The 21692-nt window shown below is 66.2% G+C and overlaps 1 protein-coding gene across 8 annotated transcripts in view; it reads left to right on the plus strand.

The window, feature by feature from the left end:
* Positions 1–4883: 4883 nt before the first annotated feature.
* The window catches only part of CACNA1I (calcium voltage-gated channel subunit alpha1 I), an 86472-nt gene continuing 69663 nt past the window's right edge, over positions 4884–21692 (plus strand). For 2 of the 8 annotated variants that reach the window (XM_055141114.1, XM_055141117.1), the window contains exons 1-2: positions 5390–5530; positions 14503–14758. In XM_055141114.1, coding sequence (XP_054997089.1) covers positions 5414–5530; positions 14503–14758 — 373 coding nt within the window. In that variant the 5' untranslated portion in view covers positions 5390–5413. Of the gene's footprint in view, positions 4999–5389; positions 5553–14502; positions 14759–21692 lie in introns of those variants that run through there. The other 6 variants (XM_055141113.1, XM_055141116.1, XM_055141115.1 and 3 more) reach the window with 4 other exon arrangements.

A 21692-nucleotide genomic window follows, 5' to 3' on the forward strand; every position in this document is an offset into this window, starting at 1 on the left:
GGGAACCTGCTCCCCTCTGCCTCACACGCGCACACACAAGCACACACACTCAGTGACACACACAGTCACACAAAGTCACACACACTCAGTTACATACTTGGTCACATACACACTCACGCACACTCAGTGACACACACACTCAGCCACACATACTCAGTTACACACTTGGTCACATACACACTCAGCCGCATATACACAGTCACGCACTCAGTCACACTGACACAGTTACACATACACAGTCACATAGTCACACATTCACTTATACACTTGGTCACATACACACCACACTCAGTCACACAGACAGAGCCACACACTCAGTCACACACTTGGTCACATACACACTCACACACAGTCACACACACACTCAGTTACACATACACAGTCACATACAGTTACACACACTGAGTTACCCACACATTTGGTCACACACACTCACACACTCCGTAACACGTACACAACCACACTCAGTCACAGTCGCACAGAGACACGCAGAATCACATGCAGCCACACACTCACACTCAGTCACAGACACGGAGACACATTCAGTCAGAGTGACTCACAGTCACACGCCACACGCTCAGCTGCACACACACAACACAACTCCCCAACACACACTCACGCGCTGCTCTCACACACTGTGACTCCCATGCACACCTCCTCCGCATTCTCTGTTCCTCCACTTTCTCTCGCTCTCTCCCTCCCCTGCCCCTCGGGGTCACTGACACTCCCCTACCTGGGCGCGTTTCTCTGGCCTCTTTCCTGGTGCAGGTGAGCTGCGTGGTGCCCTCCCGGGGCTGACCAGGTGCAGTGGCCTGTCCACTAGGGCCCCCACCACCTAGTTAGGGGGGCTGCGCCCCCATCCTGCCAGGCCTGTGTGGGTCCCTGTTGCTGACCTTCGGCCTCCCCCAGTGGGGGCGGCCCCTGCTCCGACACCCCCATTGCTTCCCGGGGGCTCCCTGCTTTGGCGCCCCCAGGCTCTGAGCGCCTGGCTGACTTGGGGGGCTTGTGCGGGGAAGCGGCTGCGCAGGAGTCCTGGGGTCTCTCCTGCCTCCCGCCCCCTGTATTTTAGGGGGTCTCAGGGCTTCCCCCGGCTGGGGGCGGCCCCCCCTTGCCAGCTCCAACTGACCCGCCCGCACCAGCCTCCAGACCCCTCGGTGCCTGCCAGGGGCTTCACTCTCACCCCCCATGGCAGAGGGGAGGCCCGCGTCTCCCCCACCTTCCCTCGCTCCCCACTCCGCACGCCCCCAGCCCCCACCCGTCTCGCTGCACTCAGCCTTTCCAGACCTTTCCGTGGGCTGCCGTCCTCCCTCTGGCACGGCCGGGCCCCAGGAAGGCTTCACCTGCTTTCGGAGACTCGGCCTTGGCGCTTTGCTGCCCGGGGTCTTCCGCCGGACACCTGCGGCGTCTCCATGACGCGGGGAGGCCAGAGCAGAGTACGGCTCTGACGGGGCCAGGGAACTCCCTTGTGGCAGCGCTTCGAGTCTCAGTCATGGGAGCACTCTGGAGCCCCCTGGCGTGGGAGCACTCTGGAGTCCCCCCATGTTGGGAGCACTCTGGAGTCCCCCCAGGTTAGGAGCACTCTGGAGTCCCCTGGGTTGGGAGAACTCTGGAGCCTCCCGGATTGGGAGCACTCTGGAATCCCCCCCGGGTTGGGAGCACTTTGGAGCCCCCTGGATTGGGAGCACTCTGGAGGCCCCCGGGTTGGGAGCACTCTGGAGTCCACCCTGGGTTGGGAGCAGTCTGGAGCCCCCTGGATTGGGAGCACTCTGGAGGCCCCCGGGTTGGGAGCACTCTGGAGTCCACCCTGGGTTGGGAGCAGTCTGGAGCCCCCTGGATTGGGAGCAGTCTGGAGGCCCCCGGGTTGGGAGCACTCTGGGGCCCCCTGGTTGGGAGCAGTCTGGAGCCCCCTGGATTGGGAGCACTCTGGAGGCCCCCGGGTTGGGAGCACTCTGGGGCCCCCTGGGTTGGGAGCAGTCTGGAGCCCCCTGGATTGGGAGCACTCTGGAGGCCCCCGGGTTGGGAACACTCTGGAGCCCCCTGGATTGGGAGCACCCCAGGGCTCCGCGCGGGGCCTGCTGCTTGCAGACTGACTGCTCCGTCAGCGGGGAGGAAGGGAACAAGGTTTTGACTTCACATCGACATTTCCGGAGCCACTGGGCTCTTGGTCTCTGTGCTCTTAGCGTCTTTCGGCCTGGACTGGACCTCAGTTTCTTGTTGGGGGGGAAGAAATCCTGTTCCAGCCTCTCCTTTAAGCCCCTTTAACAGATCCACCCTCCCCTCGCTGCCAGTGCGAGGACGTTCTCTCGGGGACAGAGGTGAACAGGGAGGCTCTGCCCGGCAGCTCTGGGGGAGCCGAGCCTGGGTGGGCATTGCCCTGGGAGGGGGACAGCCCAGCTGTGGCCCGGAGATCCAGGCGGGGCTCTGTGCCCCTGCCCCCGCCCCCGCCCGCCGCTGGGCCCGGCCTCCCCTCTGCAAATACCAGGCACAGTCTAAATAGCAGTGAGGAATAAATGAAGCTTCGGCAGGCAGGGAGAGCCCCAGGGGTTCTCTCATTGCCGCTTTTGGGGCGCCCCAGCCCCCCCTTCAGCGACCTCTAGTCTGACCCTGCCGCATCCCGGGGCTGGGCGCTGGAGGGGGGCTGGTACGAAGAGACGGGTGTGGGGGGGCAGCTGGCCTGGCAGCGTGGGCCTGAGGGAGGCCGGGAGGGGCGTGCCCGCGGGCACTGCCATCCTGGGCATGTCGCTCCTTTAGCGTGAAACAGCCTTGAGGCCGCGGGATGGTGCCGCCAGCGAAGGCGCTGGTCTTGCCCGACGCCGCCCAGGTGCAGTTCCTGGCACCACAAATACCTGGGCCCTCAAGCACCGCCCAAGTGACCCCACGCGGGGAGCGAACCTCGAGGGGTCCGAGAGACAGGAGGCCAGTGTGCAGCCGTGCATGCAGCCAACCACGTTGGATGCCCAGTTCCCCCCCCATACAGTCTCCCGAGCCCTGCCGGGAGAGACCCCTGAGCACTAAGCCAGGAGTCAGCCTTGAGCATGGTTGGGTGTGGCTCGCCTGCCCTGAAGAATACGAAAACTCGGAATAACTGGAAACGTGGGAGACCGAAGGGGTCCCCCCCTGGAGGGCCGGGCTGTGACCCCGGTAAGCCAGGAGGACCCCGGGCTGCTGTTCTCGAGAGCTACGGGCCTCCAGAACTTACTAGGGCACTTTTCGAGGTCCCTTTTCAGGGGCTGGAGCCGGGGGTCTCACATCTCCCTGGGACCCTGATGGACACCAGGGAACGCTGTGGAAGGAGGACAGAGCGGAGTGAGCGGCCCTTTCCCGGTCCTCCTCCCTCCCGAGTGACACGTCCCCACTGTCCCTGCTGCCCCTCTCAGACCCTGAGCCCGCGTGGGTGCCGGCCAGCCTCCTCCCTGCAGCCCCCCAGGCCAAGCCCCTGCTGCTGTGACAGACACGGGGCCGTGGACGCTGGTGGGGCCGCTCGCTCCTGGCCTCCTCCTGGCCTGACCCGCGGGTCCCTGCGTGACTGGTCACCGCCGAGCCTGGCTTGTGTGTCTGTGTGTGTGACCTTGTGTGTCCGCGTGACCTTGTGCTGTGGTCTGGGAGGGACAGAGGGAGCGGTGGGCGGGGAGGCAGGTTGGGGGGGCCCCGTGAGGGCAGACTGTTTGCTCTGGGGGGGTTACTGGGGAGTCAGAGAGAGAGGCCCCCCCCTCTTGGTGCTGCTTGAGGGTGGGGGGGTCTCAGCTTCCTGGGGCCCAGCCCAATGAGACCCCCACCCCTGAACCCTGTGCAGGGAGAGGGGGTTGGGTGCAGAGGCAGGGGTGAGGGGGGGCGAGGCTGAGAACCCAGGACAGTGTCTCATTTTTTTCATCCATCCGGGGGTGAAAGGGTGGTTTTTGGGAGCGCCTGACACCAGCAGAGCTTCCTGAATTCGGGGGCTGCATCTGGGAGGGTCCCGGGCCTTTGATGGGTTTGGATGCCAGGAATAAGCCTGCAACCTCAGGGCAAGTTCCCCGTCCAGTGTGGGGGTGCTGGGAGCCTCGCTCTGCAGGGGTGCTGGGAGAAGCTCCAAAAATCTAGGAGCAGGCTGGCCTCTTTGGCTGATGGGGAAGGGGGGAGTGCAGAGCCGGGGTCTTCTGCCGCTGGACCAGGAGGTCTCTCCACCTGGGAGTCCTCTTGGAAGCCTTCCTGGAGGAGGAGGCTTCTCTGGCTCCTCTAGTCTTGAGCGAGGGCTGGGAGGAAGAAGAGGCGCGCGCGGGAGGGAGGTGGGAAGGCTCGCTGGGCCGGGAAGTGACCTCTGGCGTCCTGCTCAAGTGCTGGGAACCCTCCGCGACCACCCCTCCCTCGAGCCCGCCTACCCCGGCGTCTCCGTGCGAATCCGGAGGGAAAGGGGGTCAGCCCCGGGGACTAGGGGGTGGGGTGGCCAGTCCTGGGGTCCCTCCCTTTTTTACGCATGACGCAGCCCCCCTGCTGGGGGGAGGGGGTCGGCCCTCCCCGCAGGCGCCACCCCGGATTTCCAAGGAGGTGGCCGCGAGACTGGGGGGCCCCCGCTGGCCTCCGGGGAGCGGGCGGGCCGGCCGCCGCCGCTGTCTGTCTGTCTGTCTGTCGCCCGCACGCCTCCCCCCGCCGGCCGCCCGCGCCTGCAGCTTCCCCCGAAGACATTTGGTGTCAGTATAAGACGGTTTTGCCTCGCACGCGGCGCGGCTCCGTCTCGCCGCCGCCGCCGCCGCCGCCGCCTGTGCCCGCAGCGCCGGGCGCCCGGGCCCCTCCGCAGCCCCCGCGCGCCCCCCGCGCGCCCCGCGCGCCCCCCGCGCCATGGCCCGCGCCCCCGCGCCCGCCGCCCGCCGCGCCGCGCCCCGCGCGCCCCAGGGGCGCAGCTGATCCCCGGCGGCGGCGCGGGGGGCCCCGCGGGGTCCGGCCTCGCGGAGCGCACGCGTCGCCCCCGCGCCTCGCCCCCGGACGACCCCCGCGCGGCGGCCCGGCCCGGCCCAGGCCCAGGTAGGTGCGGCGGGGGGCGGCTCGGCGGCGGCGCGCGCTCCCACCGACCGCGGGCGCCGGGGCCCGCGCGGCCGCTGCCCCTCCCCGGGCCCCGCGTCCCCCGGCCCCGGGGGGCAGGTGCGGGCAGGAGGGCGCGGGGAAACTTTGCTCGGCCCCTGCTCCGAGGCCGCCAAAGTTCTCCCGGTGCCAAGCCCCGGCCGGCGCAGCGGGCGCTGCGGAGATTCATTCAACAAGTCAGGGCTGCCGCGGGCGGCCGGGGGAGCGTGTCCGTCCGTCCGTCCGTCCGTCCGTCCGTTCGTCCGTCCGCCTCCGTCCGTCCGTCCGTCCGTGCGTCCGTCCTGCCGCGGCCAGGTGCGCGGCGCCCGGGGCCAGCGCGGCGCGGCGCGGCGCGGCGCAGCGGCGGCGGCGGCTCGGGATGGGGAATCCCGGGCAGCCGGTGCTCAACTTTGCGCGAGCCCCGAGCCGGCGCCCCCCCTCCCCGGCCAGCACCCCGGAGGGTCCCCCCCGGGCCTCCCCGCTGGGAGCCGGGCCGGTGAGAGCCGGGTCTCGCGGGGGTAAGGGGAGCCCTGAGCGGGTTGGGGCTGTTATATAATGAGTGTTTATGATGATTGGGTTTTAATTGTCTTCCGCGTGCGTGTGCGTGTGTGTGTGTGTGTGTGTGCGCGCGCGTGTGCATGTAATGTGTGTGTGGGATGTGGGGGGCCAGGGGCCTGGGCAGAGAGGGTGGGGGGCGGGCGCGCTTCCCCGGGCGGGGGCTGCAGGAGCCGGCCTGGCTGGGGCCTCCGCGCCCGCCGTGTTTGTCTTTTCCCCCCCTCCGGGGAGCAGGGGGGAGGTGGGCCGAGCTGGGGTCAGGGGTGTGCGTGCGTGTGACTGCGTGCTTGTGCGTGCGCCTGTGGGAGAGGCAGGCAGGGTGGGGGGCTGGGCCTTGGCGGCTGACCCCCAGGGAGGTCATCTGAACAGGGGGTCACTCTGTCCTTCCCGCTCCCACGCCTGCCCGGTGCCCCCCAAAACCCGGTGCGTCCTGGAGGCTTGGGAGCAGTGGACAGGATGTGGGCCGTGGCCCAGGGTGCTGGGAAAGGGTCTGGTTCTGCAGTGGGGGGGGTCTGTGTCCCTCCCCCCCCCCCCCCCCCCCCCCCCCGGGTCCATCCTCAGGCCCTGCTGCCCTGGAGGGAGGGTCACCGTTTGGACCAGGGTCTCCCCCGGGTTCCAAGGGTTTGCTTTGAAACTCATTTCCACCCTCTGGACAAACTTTCTGCTCAGCCTCGTCACCGGGGCCGACTCCTGTCCCCTGGCCGCCCCGCCGTCCACACCGAGCCGAGGAAGGGGACATCGGAGGGGGGAGAGTCTGAGGGCTGCAGAGGGGCAGGAGGGGAAGGAGGGGAGGGTCTCGTGTGCCAGCTCAGCGTGGGGGTCCCCACTCGGGAGCCCCGCACCCCAGGCCATCCCCCCACCCCGGTCTCACATCCTCACCCAGGCCGCCCCTGGCATCTCGGTGGGCAGCTGCGGGGGGCACTGCAGGCCTTGGTTCTTGGGCCACAGGGTTCTGCCCCCTCCCCCAGCCCCCCACGTCCAGGCCCACCAGGGGGCACTGAGCAGCCCTGCACCCCGGTGCCAACTCCCCGTGACCTTGGTGGTGGTGAAGGCTCCAGGCCCCCCAGGCCTGCCCTCCTGAACCCAGGGCTGAGGGGCTTTTAGGGACCCCCATGCCTGCGGCGTCTTCACTCTCGGTCCCAGAGCCAAGCCCCCGCCACCAAAGCACCCTCCGTGCCGCCTGGCCCCAGCCCCTCGGCCTTCCAGGGGGGAGTTTCAGGGCCCCTCGCTGCCCTCCATCACCCCTGCAGCTATGTACGGACCTTCTCTGGGGCGGCGGAAGGTTCTCGGGGCTTCCACACTCAGCTGTCCTGTTGCTGGGAGCCTGGCCCTGTTGGGGGGGGCTTCTTCCCTCTCCAGGCCCCCCCACCCGACTTCCTTTCTTGCCCGGCCTCAGATCCCTTCCCCTCTCCTGCTCTGTGGGGTCTCTGCCTCCCCCCTCCACCCCCTCCGTCCCCGGGTCTGTCTTGCCCTGAGCCAGAAGGGGGGCGGGCTGGGGGGACAGCAGCGGGCCTGGCCTGAGGGCCCGGACTCGGTGTTACCGGGGCTCCCTGGGATGGCGAGGGTGGGGGTCAGTGGTGCCGGCAGCCGTGGCGCGGTGCGTGGACGTCTGTGACTCAGTGACGTGTGCCATCTGCAGTTGGGCCCGCAGGTTCGTGGCTCGGTGGTGGCTCGTGGGCTGTTGGGCCCTGAGCCAGGCAGGTGGGGGCACCGTGTCCTCCGGGGGCCTCTCTGCCCCCTGGTATTTTACTCAGCACCTACTCTGCGCCCAGCCGTGCCGGCGTCTGGGGTCCCAGTAGGGAGCAGGAGCGAGTGACCCATGCTGGTGGGCTCGGAACGGAAGGGCTCGGGCGCTGTGCCCTGTCTGGCCAGGGGGGCTGTGGGAGCGATTGAGGGAGTCCTCGGTGTATGACCCTGCCTCCTGCCTGCTCCATCACCCCCGAGGCCGCCTTGGCTGGTGCAGTTTTATTGTGTGTGTGTGTGTGTGTTTGTGTGTGTGTGTGTGTGTGTGTGTGTGCAAACCTAGCTGTGCTCAGGGCTGACTCCTGGCTCTGTGCTTGGGGATCACTCCTGGAGGGCTCGGGGGACTCTATGGGGTGGCGGGGATCGAACCCAGGTCGGCTGAGTGTGAGGCAAGTGCCCTCCCCGCTGTGCTTTGGCTCCGGCCCTCGGCCCTCGTGGCTGGCGCGTTTAAGAAGCACGGTTGGGTTTTCTCTCTGCTCACCTCTGACCTCTCAGGGCCGTCCTGGCGCTCAGGCCTGGATCACTGAGCTCTGGCCCAGGATGACAGAGACCCGAGCAAGTCCCCGTCGCAGGCCTGACCTGGGGGGTGCAGCGGTTAGCTCCAGGGGGGCCTCTGTGTCCTGTGCACTCGGGGTCCGTCTTTCCACCTTGGAGAGTTGTTGGGGTTTGGGAGGTGGGGGTTTGGGGCCACACCTGGTGGTGCCCAGGTCCTACTCCTGGCTCTGTACTCGGGGGTCACTCCTGGGGGCGGGATGGGGGGACCCTGGGTTGGCCAAGTGCAGCTCAAGCGCCTTCCCCTCCACCCCCCACCCCTGTCCTGTCACCTGGACCCCAGCCCTGGAGGGTTTGCAAACCTGAGCTGTGCCGGGCGTGGCTTTTGCCCAGTGGCACTGTTTTTCCGAGCACTGACTGACGAGAGACTTTGCAAATCTCTCTCCCCGTCCGCCGCCGTCCCCTGCCCCAGGTGGAGAAGGAATCATGTCTGCCAGTTTGCACAAGAGAGCGCGGCGGGGAGAGGCAGGGAGGGGCCAGCCGGGACTCAGACCCCGGCCCTGGGCTCCTGGCCGGCCCGCCCCGTGCTCTTTCTCCTCGAGTCGGGGGCCACCTTCGCGCCCCCCCGTCTGCTGGCCCCAGTAAGGCCCGAAGCCCTAGTTACTCTGCAGAGCGAGCAAGAAATGCAAGAAATGATCAGCAGAGTCGCCTGCTGGGAGATGCTCAGACGCTCGCTCGGAAGGGGCTGGAGTTGGAGCCTCACTGACTGGCACAGGCCACCAGGCTGGGTGCCAGGAAGCAGTGGCAGCGGCAGACACGGGCAGGTAGTGGGGGCTGGTGGGGGGCTGGGCCGCAGCCGCCTGTCCGCAGAGGGCCCGGCATGGCCCCGGGATCCACGTTTGCTCCCGGGCCCCAAAGCCCAGGTAGGTCTTGGGCCGAGCAGCCCTTGATCCCAGGCCGGGCCTGGACCCCGCTGGGCTCCCCGGGCAGGGGAAGGGACCCGGGAACCTGGTGCAGTGGCCCGGACCAGGCGCCTGGGACATGCTGGCCGCCCGGGCTCCGGGGGGGCTGTGAGGGAGGGGGAGGGGGGCTGGTCGGAGCCAGAGACGCCAACACGGCCCGGGGGCAGTGCTGTTGGGGCCAGGGGACCTGGACGGCGGCAGCTGGACAGACCTCACAGCACGTCCCGTCCTGGGGGCCGGGCTGAGCGCGGCAGGAGGTCCCCGTGGCCGCAGCGACTCGGAAGAAGATCCGAGGAGGCCGGGGGTCCCCCCAGCGCCCCCTCCCCCTCTCCAGCGCTGGCGTCCAACTGGGCCACCAGCCTCGCTCTGGTGCTGCCAGACCGTCCCTGAGGACCCCCCCTCCTGGGTCAGCCCGGGGGCTCCGGGGAGGAAGGGGAGGGCTGGCGGCTCCTGGGGGGCCCCAGGCGGCCGCCGAGCTGGAAATTTCCCCCCAGGAGAGGCGGAGGGAGCCCATGACGAAGGGCGCGGGGCAGATGAAGTTCGGGGGTGGGCGGGCTGTCATGCGGAAGAGAGCAGACAGAGGGTTCCGGGGGCTCGGGGACGCCTGCTGGAAGGTTCTAGAGACAGGCTTCCTGCCGCCGCACCGAGACTTGTCTTCGGGCTCCCAGATGCAGGCTCTGTGTGTGTGTGTGTGTGTGTGTGTGTGTGTGTGTGTGTGTGTGTGTGCATGCAACGCGCATGTGTATGTGCGCACGTGTGTGTGTGTGTGGAAACGCATGTGGGTCCATGTGGGTAACGGAGTGAGTGTGAGAAAGAAGGGGACACGAGCGTGAGGTGTGCATGCTGCTCTGTGGGTCTGCGTGAGTGAATGTTGTGACAGTGTGTGTGTGTGTGCAGGGAGGGGGTGTCTGTCAGAGCCAATGTGTGTCTGTGAGCAGGTTGATTGTGTGTGACTGTGGGTGTGGGGATGAACTCCATCCCTTTGGGGTTGTCCCATTCTTTTTGAAAATTGTTTTTTTTTTGGGGGGGGAGCCACACTCGGGGGGTGCTCAGGGCTGACTCCTGACTCGGTGCTCAGGGATCACTCCTGGTGGGGCCCGGGGGCCCTATGGGGAGCCCGGGATCAAGCCGGGGTTGGCCACGTGCAAGGTGAGTGCCCTCCTCACTGTGCTCTCACCCCGGCCCCTCTCTCCGGAGCTGCCCTGCGCGGAGAAGACCCTCTGAGGCCAGTGCTGCTTCCGGCCTGACTCCCCCGCTGGTGGGCCACCCCAGTGCGGGCTGAGCCTGAGTCCTGGCGGGTACCTAGTGGGACCCCCGTGCCTGGCACCTTCACACCCCACTTGGGCGCTGCAGTTGGATCTTGGGGCTCGTCTCTCGGGCCCCTGGGCTTCCGGGTGATTGTGCGATGTTCTAGTTTGGAGATTCCTGGATCCTAAAATTCCTGGGCTGAATTTGTTGCTTGTTCTTCTAGCAGTGACATTTGCTGGTGTGTTGTTGTTGAAAAAGAGATGAAAAAAAATTGCCTGCTCCTGTGAGCGCACACATATGCTCTCTCACACATGCATCTCACACACCGCACACGTTTTCACAATATGTGTGACACTCACACATCACACACAGCCACAGACACACGCGCGCACACAGCACACAGCCCTCACAATCCCCCACACACCTACACACCTCACACACCTCAGACAGAATCTGTGCTGTACACATCTCACACATGCAGCACACATATACTCACATAGCACACACACACACACCGCATAGCACACACTATGCACACACTCCATACCATACATACCTCAGACAGAGTCCGTACTGTGTACACCTCACATAGATTGCACGTACCCTAGGTCCCACACATATCACACATTCACACAGCACATCCATGCCACATCCCATACACACATGCAGACTCCATACTGTGCACACTCACATATAGCACACATACCTCACACACCACACTGCACACACACCATTTACACGTCACAGCACCATGCATGCCTCACACACGCCATGCACACACACCATACCTGCTACACATACAGCACATACCATACATGTCTCAAATATATACACCATACACATTCACACACACACACACACACACACCTCACACACCTCACGCGTCTCAAATACATGTGCCGCACACCTCACATCCACACACCTTACACACACCCCTCAATACACAGACCATATACCTTATGCACACACCACACACATCTCACACACCTACCACACACACCTCGACATACACCATATACCCCCCACACACACTTCACACAATACCTCACATGTATACCACACATCTCATACATACCACATACATACACCATACACACTCACCCACATCTCATCTCACACACACACTCCTCGCACACACCTCACATACACCACACACCTTATGCCCATACACCACACACTACCTCACATATGTCACACACACCCCACACCATACACTTCACACACTCACACCATACCTCACACACACAGACCTCACCCCCACACACCTCACATACACACCACACACACCTCACACACCACACACACCTCTCACACATACACACCACACACACCTCTCACACACACACACACACACCACACACCTCTCACACACATTTGCACCCCCAGCTCGCCCGGCAGTTCCCTCAGCTCTGCAGACACGGTGAGGGTGATGGAGGTGAGGGGGTGATGGAGAGGGGGTGATGGAGGACACCTGCCCTGTCCAGGCCGAGGTGGGGCAGCAGGAAGACTCGGGAGCGACTCTGCCGAGCCTGGGAGAGTGGCAGGCCCCGCGGGGCCCGTCCGGGCGGCTGCTGTGCTAACTTCCTGGCGGGCCTGTGGGGAGCCCAGAGCCCAGGCACGTCTTGGGTGAGTCGCTCAGCCCAGGAGTGGGCGCTGGCTGGGCCCCGGTGCTGCTGTGGCACTGGTGACTCAGGCTCTCTGAGCTCAGGGTCAGCCTCATGGGGCGATCCAGGTCGTGGGGACTGGCACAGACTAAGCACACGGAGGCCGGTCTCTGCCCAGCCTGCAGTCAGCCTCAGAGACGGCGAGAGCCGGTGGGGGGATGGCGGTGGTGGAGGTGAGGAGGGTGACGGAGGTGATGGGGTGATGGAGGTGGAGGTAATGGAGGTGGGGTGATGGAGGTGGAGGTGATGGAGGTGATAGTGACGGAGGTAATGGGGCGATGGAGGTGATGGAAGTGGAGGTGATGGAGGTGATAGTGATGGAGGTGATGGGGTGATGGAGATGGAGATGGAGGTGATGGAGACGGAGGTGATGGTGATGGAGGTGATGGGGTGATGGAGATGGAGATGGAGGTGATGGAGGTGATGGAGACGGAGGTGATGGAGATGGAGGTGATGGAGGTGATGGGGTGATGGAGATGGAGATGGAGGTTATGGAGGTGATGGAGATGGAGATGGAGGTGATGGAGACGGAGGTGATAGAGGTGATGGTGATGGTGATGGAGGTGATGGAGGTGATGGAGGTAATGGTGATGGAGGTAATGGTGATGGAGGTGATGGTGATGGAGGTGATGGGGTGATGGGGATGGAGTCACGAGGTGATGGAGGTGCTGGACATGCTGGTTTTGGCGGCGAGGGCCATGGAACACTGATGGTTTTGCTGGTGAGGTGAGGCGCGTGATGGTGGCGACGGAGGTGATGGGGTTGATGGTGACAGTGGTGGTGGAGATGATGATGAGGACGGTGGCAGTGGAGAGGATGGTTCTGGTGGAGGCGGTGGTGATGCGGTGATGCGGGCGATGGAGGTGCTGGGGACGACGGTGTGATGGGGGCGGGTGGAGGTCACGGGCTCAGCAGACAGTCCCTGCCGCCTTGCACTGCCCGGCACGGCCTGGCGCTGGCACACACAGCCGCCAAGGAGGCGGACCTGAGTCCGTGTCTGTGACTGCGGAGGAGATGCTGGGAGAGATGCAGATACTTCAGGGTGGGCTGGACTCGGTCAGGGCGGTGGGGACCTGAGAGAGATGGGGGGAGGGAGGGAGAGGGAGAAAGGGAGAGAGAGAAAGGGAGAGGGGGGAGAGAGGAGGAAGGGAAGAGGGGAGGGGGAGGGGGAGAGAGGAAGAAAGGGAGGGAGAGAGAGGGAGGGGGAGGGGAAGGGGGAGAGAGGGAAGGGGAGGGGAAGAGAGGGAGAGAGGGAGGGAGAGAGATGGAGAGAGAGGAGGGAGAGAGAGAAGGAGGGAGAGAGGGGGGAGGGGAAGGGGGAGAGAGAGAAAAGGAGGGGGAGGGGGGCAGGGGGGAAGGAGAGGGCAGGGCGGGCTCACAGTAGCTGCTCAGGATGTTCATGGGGGTGAATGACTGGCCTGGGCTGGCAGAGGGGCATGGATGGAACAGGGGTGCAGTGAGGGTGCGGCAGGGGTGGGGGAGGGGCGGATCTGGCCCAGGAGAGCCCGGGGACCCCTCAGAGCTGTGGCGTCCGGCCGGGCAGGGCGGAGGGGGCAGTGGCCGGTGCCCAGGCTGGACACGTGTCCGGCTGAGGTGCCCGGGGCTTACGTAAGGCCATGGCTGTGCCGGCAGGAGTGAAGCCTGGAGCCGCTGAGGGCCGAGGGCCGGGCCGGGCCGGGCAGCCTCGGCCTGTCCATGGCCCCTGGAGCCAGAGCAACGTCCAGGTGTGTCCAGGCCGGGTCCTGTCCTGGCAGGCGGCTGGGCGGGCCCCAGGGGCCCGGGCTCCTTGCCCGCTCTCAGGGCTCGGGGCTCCGGGGCCCCAGCAGGCCCAGCAGGACGCAGGGGCGGTGACGGGCGGGTGGCGGGCGGGGAGGGGTGCAGCCAGGACCTGGAGAGGCCCCGGGGTGGTCCCGAGGCTGAGTCCAGGCGTCTCCTGCGGCCAGTGGCCTGGACGGCCTCTTCCCTCTCGGCGTGTGGGGGGGTCGGGTTCCCAGGGCCGCCCTGGGGGCAGGAGATGCCAGGTGACACGGGGGGGGGGGGGGAGAGGAGGGCCCAGATGGGACGTCAGTGCGACTTCCTGTCTGAGCCCGCGGCCAGCAAGCCGGACTGGGTGGGTGTCTGGCCATGTGTCCGTCCCCGTCCTTCTCCGGGCCTCAGTTTCCCCAGGGCACGTCTGTGTCTCAGCTCTGGGAGGTCTCAGGGCCAACTGCAGCCTGTTAGCGTGGGCGTCACCTCTGCCAAGAAGCCCACCTAGATTCCCTCCCTGCGTGCTCAGGGTCCTCCTACCTGGTCCGTGCCCCCTGCCGCCGGCCTTTTCCCAACTCGCCTCGCCTGGCCGAGGTCTGTCTTTGCAGTCACTTCCCCTTGCTTCTAGCAAATTCCCTTTACACTTTTTTTTCTTTTTGAGTCACACCCGGCAATGCTCAGGGGTCACTCCTGGCAGTGCTCGGGGGACCATATGAGATGCTGGGAATCGAACCCGGGTCGGCCGCGTGCAAGGCAAACGCCCTCCCCACTGTGCTCTCGCTCCAGCCCCTCCCTTTACATCCTGAATTAATGTTTAAGTTTTGGGGAGGGGCCTTTGGGGTCACACGCGGTGATGCTCAGGGACCAGTTTGGGGTTTGAGCCCTCGGGGGTCCTTCCGGCGCTGGGTGACACCTGGCCTCTGTGCTCCTGAGCCGAGCTCCGCCCCCCCGGCTCCCAGCCAGGCGCGCGCCCACCTGAGACCCCTGCCCCAAGCAAGTGGTTCCGGCCCGCCCTGCTGTCCCGGCTGCCCGCCCACCTGTGCTCTCTTCGTCCCCAGGGCCCCCTGCCCGGCGCTGACATGGCTGAGTGCCCCTCCCTGCCCGCCGGCACCGCGGCCCCCGCGACCGAGCCCGGGATCACTGAGCAGCCGGGGCCCCGGAGCCCCCCTCCATCCCCGCCGGGCCCCGAGGAGCCCCTGGATGGAGCCAACGCGGACCCCGACGTCCCGCACCCGGACCTGGCGCCCGTGGCTTTCTTCTGCCTGCGACAGACCACCAGCCCCCGCAACTGGTGCATCAAGATGGTGTGTAACCCATATCCTTGGCCGCGCGTCCTTGGCCCCGTGGGGGCATGGCGGTGTGTCACCCGCGTCCTTGGCTGCATGTGGGGATGACGGTCTCTCCTGTGTCCTTGGCCCCGTGTGGGCATGGCGGTGTGTCACCCACATCCTTGGCCCCGTGTGGGCATGGCGGTGTGTCACCTGCGTCCTTGGCTGCATGTGGGGATGACTGTCTCTACTGTGTCCTTGGCCCCGTGTGGGCATGGCGGTGTGTCATCCGCATCCTTGGCCCCGTGGGGGCATGGCGGTGTGTCACCCGTGTCCTTGGCCCCACGTGTGGGGATGACGGTGAGTCACCCATGTCCTTGGCTGCAAGTGAAGATGATGGTGTGTCACCCGTGTCCTTGGCTGCGTGTAGGAATGATGGTGTGTCACCCGTGTCCTTGGTCGCGTGTGAAGATAATGGTTTGTCACCCTTGTCCTTGGCCCAGTGGGGGGATGACGGTCTCTCCTGTGTCCTTGACCCCATGTGGGCATGGCAATGTGTCATCCGTGTCCTTGACCCCACGTGTGGGGATGACGGTGAGTCACCCGCGTCCTTGGCTGCGTGTGGGGATGACAGTGTGTCACCCACGTCCTTGACCCCATGGGAGGATGACGGTGTGTCACCCGTGTCCTTGGCCCCGTGGGGGCGCCCAGCTCTGGGAGGACTTGCATGGAGTCGTCGGGGCCTGGAGGTTGCCCTGGGACGGGGGAATGTCCCGGGCTGGCACGGGGTCTGCAGCAGGGCGTGGGCCCTGCCACAGGTGTGCTGACACCGACAGCGGCCATGATGGGGCCCCGTGTGCGGCCTCGGCTGCTCTGGCACCAGTGACCTTTCCCGGCTCCCTGGAGAAGAGAAGCTCAGGTGCCAGGCCTGCGTATCCTCACCCCAAATCACCCTCCTCAGCTCTCCCAGCCTCCCCCGTCCCCCAGCTCTTCCAGCCTCCCCCCTCCCCCAGCTCTCCCAGCCTCCCCCCTCCCCAGCTCTCCCAGCCTCCCCCCTCCCCCAGCTCTCCCAGCCTCCCCCCTCCCCAGCTCTCCCAGCCTCCCCCCTCCCCCAGCTCTCCCAGCCTTCCCCCTCCCCCAGCTCTCCCAGCCTCCTCCCTCCCCCAGCTCTCCCAGCCTCCCCCCTCCCCCAGCTCTCCCAGCCTTCCCCCTCCCCCAGCTCTCCCAGCCTCCCCTCCCCTTCTCCCCAGCTCACCCAGCCTCCCCCTCCCCCAGCTCTCCCAGCCTTACCCTTCCCCCAGCTCTCCCAGCCTCCCCCCTCCCCCAACTCTCCCAGCCTCCCCCCTCCCCCAGCTCTCCCAGCCTCCCCTCCCCCCAGCTCTCCCAGCTTCCCCCCTCCCCCAGGTCTCCCAGCCTCCCTCCTCCCCAGCTCTCCCAGCCTCCCCTCCCCCAGATCTCCCAGCCTCCCCCCTCCCCCAGCTCTCCCAGCCTCCCCCCTCCCCCAGCTCTCCCAGCCTCCCTCCTCCCCCAACTCTCCCAGCCTCCCCCCTCCCCCAGCTCTCCCAGCCTCATCCTCCCCCAGCTCTCCCAGCCTCACCCTTCCCCCAGCTCTCCCAGTCTCACCCCTCCCCCAGCTCTCCCAGCCTCCCCTCCCCTTCTCCCCAGCTCTTTCATTCTCAGATCTCACCCATGCTCTTCCCTTGGTCTGACCTGACCCTCTCGGGTCGAATCCTGGGGTGCCTCCCTCAAGTGGCAGCTTTTAGGACCCCCCTCAGGGCAGCCCCCTCAGAGTGCAGCCCCCTCAGAGTGGGTTTTTTTTTTTTTAGATTTTCCAATGTACCTTTACTTTTACTGGAACCATAAGTTGATCAGACAATACATAACCCACACATCCAAACAGTCATAACAAAGGGTTTATTATCATTTGCAGATGAAATAAATGCACTGCCCCATACTGAAAAGGCTATGATCAGCCTTCGGCATTTTTTTGATTGGACCAAAGCACTGCCATTGCCCCGTCAGGTCACGTGCCCATTTCTAGCAAAGAACTAACACCACCCTCAACTCGCCTGTGGTTGCGGGTTGCGTGGTTCAGAGCCCAATGTCTGCCACCTCCAGGGTCCTGCCAGGCCCCGGGCAGCGTCTGCTCGGGCCCAGGGAGGGGCCTGCAGGGGAGGGCACCCGCGGGGCGTCTGGGTGCAGAGATGAGGGCGGGGATGGGCCGTGGGCAGGGCCTGGGGCCCGACCCCTGCTTTGTTCACGCCCCTGAGCTGTGCTGTGTGCAGGACGGGGCGGCTCAGAGTGCCGGGCTGCAGAGGTGGCGGCTTCGGGACCTTGTAGTTTGCATGTAGTTTACGTGTAGTTTGCGTGTAGTTTGCATGTAGTTGGCCGTGGACTTCAACTCGTCACCTCAGAGGTGTTTTGCGGTTGTTGTTATTGTTGGGGGTGGGTCACCCCTGGTGAAGCTCAGGTCTTACTGCTGGCCCTGAGTGTGGGGTCATTTCGGTGGTACTTGGGGGACTGTGCTGGGTGCTGGGGATTGAGTCCCAGCCTGCTGCTCACGGGGCCAGTGCCTTGCTCTAGCTCTCTGGCCGGATCTCACAGTTTCGGGGCCCACAAGCAGAACCAAGTCTTTCCGGGTCAGAGGTCTCACAGGGGCACCTGAGTCCCGCCTGGACCCCTGGGGTGCCTGGGAGGTGGGCTGGGCAGGGTGCTGACCCCCAGCTTAAAGGGGGTGGAGGAAGGGATGGCCTGGGGTTCCGCTTGCCCTTGGCACCCCCAGGACCTGTCCTTGGGGGCTGGCTTCAGAACCAGAAGTTTCCTTCCGTGGAGTGAGGGTGGGGGCCCTTCGGGGTAGGAGTGTCTCAGCTTAGCAAGAGGGTCATTCAGTGACTCAGTTTACCCCACACTCACAGGGGGCCGGGAAGCAGAGCAGCTCTGCCCTGGGCGGGTTCCGGGCACGACTTGGTCTCGTCCTGGCCTGTGTTGGGGGGAGCCTGAGGCAGGGCCAGTGGGAGCCACACGGGGGCCCCCACTTCTCCCTTGGAGACCCCAACCCTCCTGCAGCACACGGCTCCCAGCAGCCCCCCTCCCTCCCCGGCCCTTCTCCCTGGTAGGGTTTGGGGCTGCCTGGTGGACGGAGGGGTGCCGAGTGGTCAGTGAGTGGTCAGTGAGTGGTCAGCGCCGGGCCGGGCCCGGGGCTGGCACACCCGGCTCCCAGCGGGTTGGGGCCCGAGCGGGGCAGTTTGGGGGCGCTGCAGGGCTGTGGTTTGGGGGTGCCATGGAGGTGTGGTTTGGGGGCTCCGTGGGGGCGCAGTTGGGGCGCCAGCCCCCGAGAGCCCGCACCCAGGGAGCGGGCAGTGCTCTTCCGTGTTCTGAGCCTGGCGGTGGGCAGGAAAGAGGCCATAGGTCAAAGGTCACAGGCCGACACTGGACCGTGGGTGCCGGCCACTCTGGGAGCCAAGATAGTGCCGGGCAGTCCCTGACCAGAGTCTCCCTCTGGCCACTCCTTGCGGGGGTTTGGGCCCGACCCCCTTCCCCAGCGTTGGGGGGGACACGGTGTTCCGGGGTCTGGGCGGTCCTGCAGGGGGCGGGTGTGTGTCGCAGCTTCCTGGATGCTAGAGGCCTGTTGCTGACACGCGTGACAGCTGAACTGACCCACTCGGGGTCCTGCTCCCCACCACGAGCCCACGAGGGCCCACGGAGAGGGTGCAGGGGCCGCCTGGCCCCTCTGGGTAGGGCCCCCCAAGAGAGAAACCTCAGGAAGACTAAAGGACCCACAAGTGACGGCGCACGGCGGGGCCCCGGGCCCGGGGGGAGGGCGGGGGCGGGGGGCGAGGGGGGCGGGACAGCGGGGGTCCGCCCTCCTAGGCTCTCCTGAGCTGGACACCACCGCCCGGTGGGGTCCGGGGGGTCTGGCCCTGCGCCAGCCGCCCTCAGAAGCGTCCCTGACTCAGGCCTCTCCCGCCCCGAGCGAGCCTGACTCACCGCCTGACTCACGGGGGCAGCAGAGTGAGGACCCTCGCTGGAGCCCAGTGGAACAAACCTGCCCCCCCCCGCACGACAGGTTCCCCCCCCCCGCCCGCCCTCCCAGGCCTGCAGTGGGTGGGGTCAGGCGGCGTCTGGGCCTCAGTGATGCTGTTTGACGCAAGGGAGGTGGCACGTGGCACACGGAAAGCGCCAGAGACCTGAGTCAGGACAGGGGGGGCTGGTGCTGCCTCCGGCTGTGTCACCACGGGCCGCTTTCTCAACCTCTCTGAGCCCAGCTTTGTCGCCGATCACACAGGACGGGGGAGATCCCCATTCCCAGGATAGCCCCGAAGACCAAAGCCATGCCTACAGCCCATGCAGAGCCCGGAGGAGCCACACGGTGACCTAGAGCACTTACTTATCTTTGGAGGCATGTGGTCGTGAGTTCAAATCCCTGGTGTGCCCACATGAGCCCGGCACAACTCAGGCGGCCCCGCTCTTTGAGCCCGGCAGCAGATCCCAGGTGCGGTGGGAGAGTTTGGGCCTCACCCCACCCAAGGGGGTTCAGCGGACCACGAACGCAGGGGCGTGACCGCCAGTGAGTGCTGCCACTGTAGAGAAGCGTGCCCGGAGGGTGACCCCCGTCAGCACCACAGGCTTCACTCCGCCGCGGAGAGCGTGGCCGGGGCTCGCAGAGAGGCACGGCCTGGTGTGCGCCCGAGGCGAGCACCAAAGCTCAGCAGGGCGCGAGTCCCCTCGGCCGGCGCGTGAGTGACCCCCAGTCATGGCAGCAACGCCAACGGGAAGAGTAGCAGTAAGACCTGAAGCCCACCCGTGGGGAGCTGGAGCAATGGGGGCTGGAAAAAAGGCTCCGTGAGCACTGATCTGCCGCCTCGCCAAGGCGAACAGGCCCTGGAGCCTGGCTGGAGACGTGAATGTTCCGTTCCTGGACCCTGGGCTCGTGCTTTCTTTTTGTTTTTGCATTTTGGGTCATACCCGGGCATGCACAGGGGTGACTCCTGGCTCTGCACTCAGGAATGACTCCTGGCGGTGCTCGGGGGACCCTATGTGATGCTGGGAATTGAACCCGGGTTGGCCGCGTGAAGGACAAACGCCCTCCCGGCTGTGCGATCTCCCTGGGCCCTGACCTCTGTGCCTTCCTGGGACAGAGTGTAACCGAGTCAGAGGCTGTTTCCGGGAGAGAATCGGGATCAGTTCCCGCTGCTTAGGTAAATCCCTGCTGTGGTGGCTACGGTCTTGCCCGGGCAGACATCACTAATCAATCACAGCGCCTCCGGCCGGACCCGGAGCAGCCTGGCTAATCAGTCGGAAACCTATTTTCCACCCTCGGTTAGACTTGGAGAGCTCGGGGTGTGGGGCCGCCAGGGGGTGATTCTCCTCCCAAGCTCCCTTCCCTGCAGTGGGGGCCATACAGGGGCCGAGAGGGGCTTCCCGGAATCCTCTGGAAACAGGTGCGCTTCTAGCCCCACTGGGCCCTGGAGGGAAGGAAGCCCAGAGAGTTCGGTCATTTTTCACTGGGCTGCACAGCACTTGGGTCAGAGCTGGGCGGGAGAGCTCGGCTCTCAGACTCCCGGCCTCTGTTCTCTCCCCGCCTGCCCTGTGCGTGTTTGGTGTTGTTTACTTCCTTAATTTTCTAGGTCAGGCCCGGGCACCGCGCAGGGCTGTCTCCTGGCTGTGTGCTCGGGGGTCGCTCGGGGTGGGGGGGGACATGCAGGACCGTGTAGACGCATCCAGGTTGGCTGCGTGCAAGGCCAGTGCCCTCCGGAGGCTGGTTGGGCAGTTCCTGGGGGCCCAGGCGAGGCTCTGGGGGTTCAGCGGCCACCGAGGGACCCGCGCTCAGCCTGTAGCCATCCTGGGTGGCCCTGGGGGGGCCGCAGCCCCCTCCCCCAGCCCGCTCTGGCTGCTCTGCGGCTGCCGCCCCCGCCAGGACCAGGACCAGCCGTGCATGGTGGGAGCCAGTGGGCTGTGAAGGCGCCTCGCGGGGGCAGCCGGGGGGGGGGGGGGGGCGGGGGGCGGGAGGGAGGAGCCACAGCTGCCCGTGACCTTGGGTGAGTCCCTCCCGCTGGGGCGGGGTCTGCGGGGTGGGAGGGGCGCTTGCTTGTCACCCGCCTGGCCCCTCTGGCCTCTGGCCTCTGTAGCCCCGCCCGCCCCGGGGTCTCCTCTGCCCTCCGACCCCCTGGCGGCTCCTCTGCTCCGGGGGCCAGTGGGGCCAGTGGCTCTGCGGAGGCTGTTTGATTCTGCCCATGCCCCCCGCGGGGCCCTCCCCTCCCCCGCCCAGGAGGCGCCGCCTCGGACCTGGCCTGGCCACAGTCTCCTAGTGGACACCGCCACCCCCCACCCCCCACCCCGCCATGTTCCTCTGGGCGGGGGTCCATGGGGATGCTGTTCTTCATCGCAGGGGTGGGGCGCGGCTGGAGCTCACCTGGGCGGCTGCCTGGGTGGGTGTCAGGGGGGCCCCAGAGTCGGGTGAGTGTGGGGCTGGGCTGGGACCGTTGGGGCGCCCAGGGCAGCCTGTAGGTGGCGGCTGGCGGGGCAGGGGGCGGCCTGAGCCCCCCTCACGCGTCTCCCGCCCGGCAGCGCCCTCCAGGGCTCGCGTCCTCCCTGGCCGGGGCCTGTCCTGCCTGTCCCTGGACTGTCTGCCCCCTCCCGGGCTGTGAGCAGGGGGGCGCTGACGACAGCCCCCGCCCGCCCCTGGCCCTGCGCCCCCGCCTCGGCCGTTCCCCACGGCCCTGCCCCACTGCGCCCCTTGCCCTGACTCGTAGATGCTGTGCCATCTGCAGTGTGCATGCGGGGCGGCCTCCCCCGCCCTGCTGCTGTGCCCCACCCTGCCTGGGCCCCAGATACTCACACTTCTGTGCTCTCACTCGGTACTCTCCCTCCAAAGCTCTCCCACCTCTGCTCCCCTTCCTGTGCTCTCCATACAGTGCTCTCCTCCTGTGCTCCCCTCCTCTGCTCTCCCTGTGCTTTCCATATTGTACTCCCCTCCAGTG

This window comes from Sorex araneus, chromosome 6 (genome assembly GCF_027595985.1).
Source record: "Sorex araneus isolate mSorAra2 chromosome 6, mSorAra2.pri, whole genome shotgun sequence".
In the NCBI taxonomy this organism is placed as follows: domain Eukaryota; kingdom Metazoa; phylum Chordata; class Mammalia; order Eulipotyphla; family Soricidae; genus Sorex; species Sorex araneus.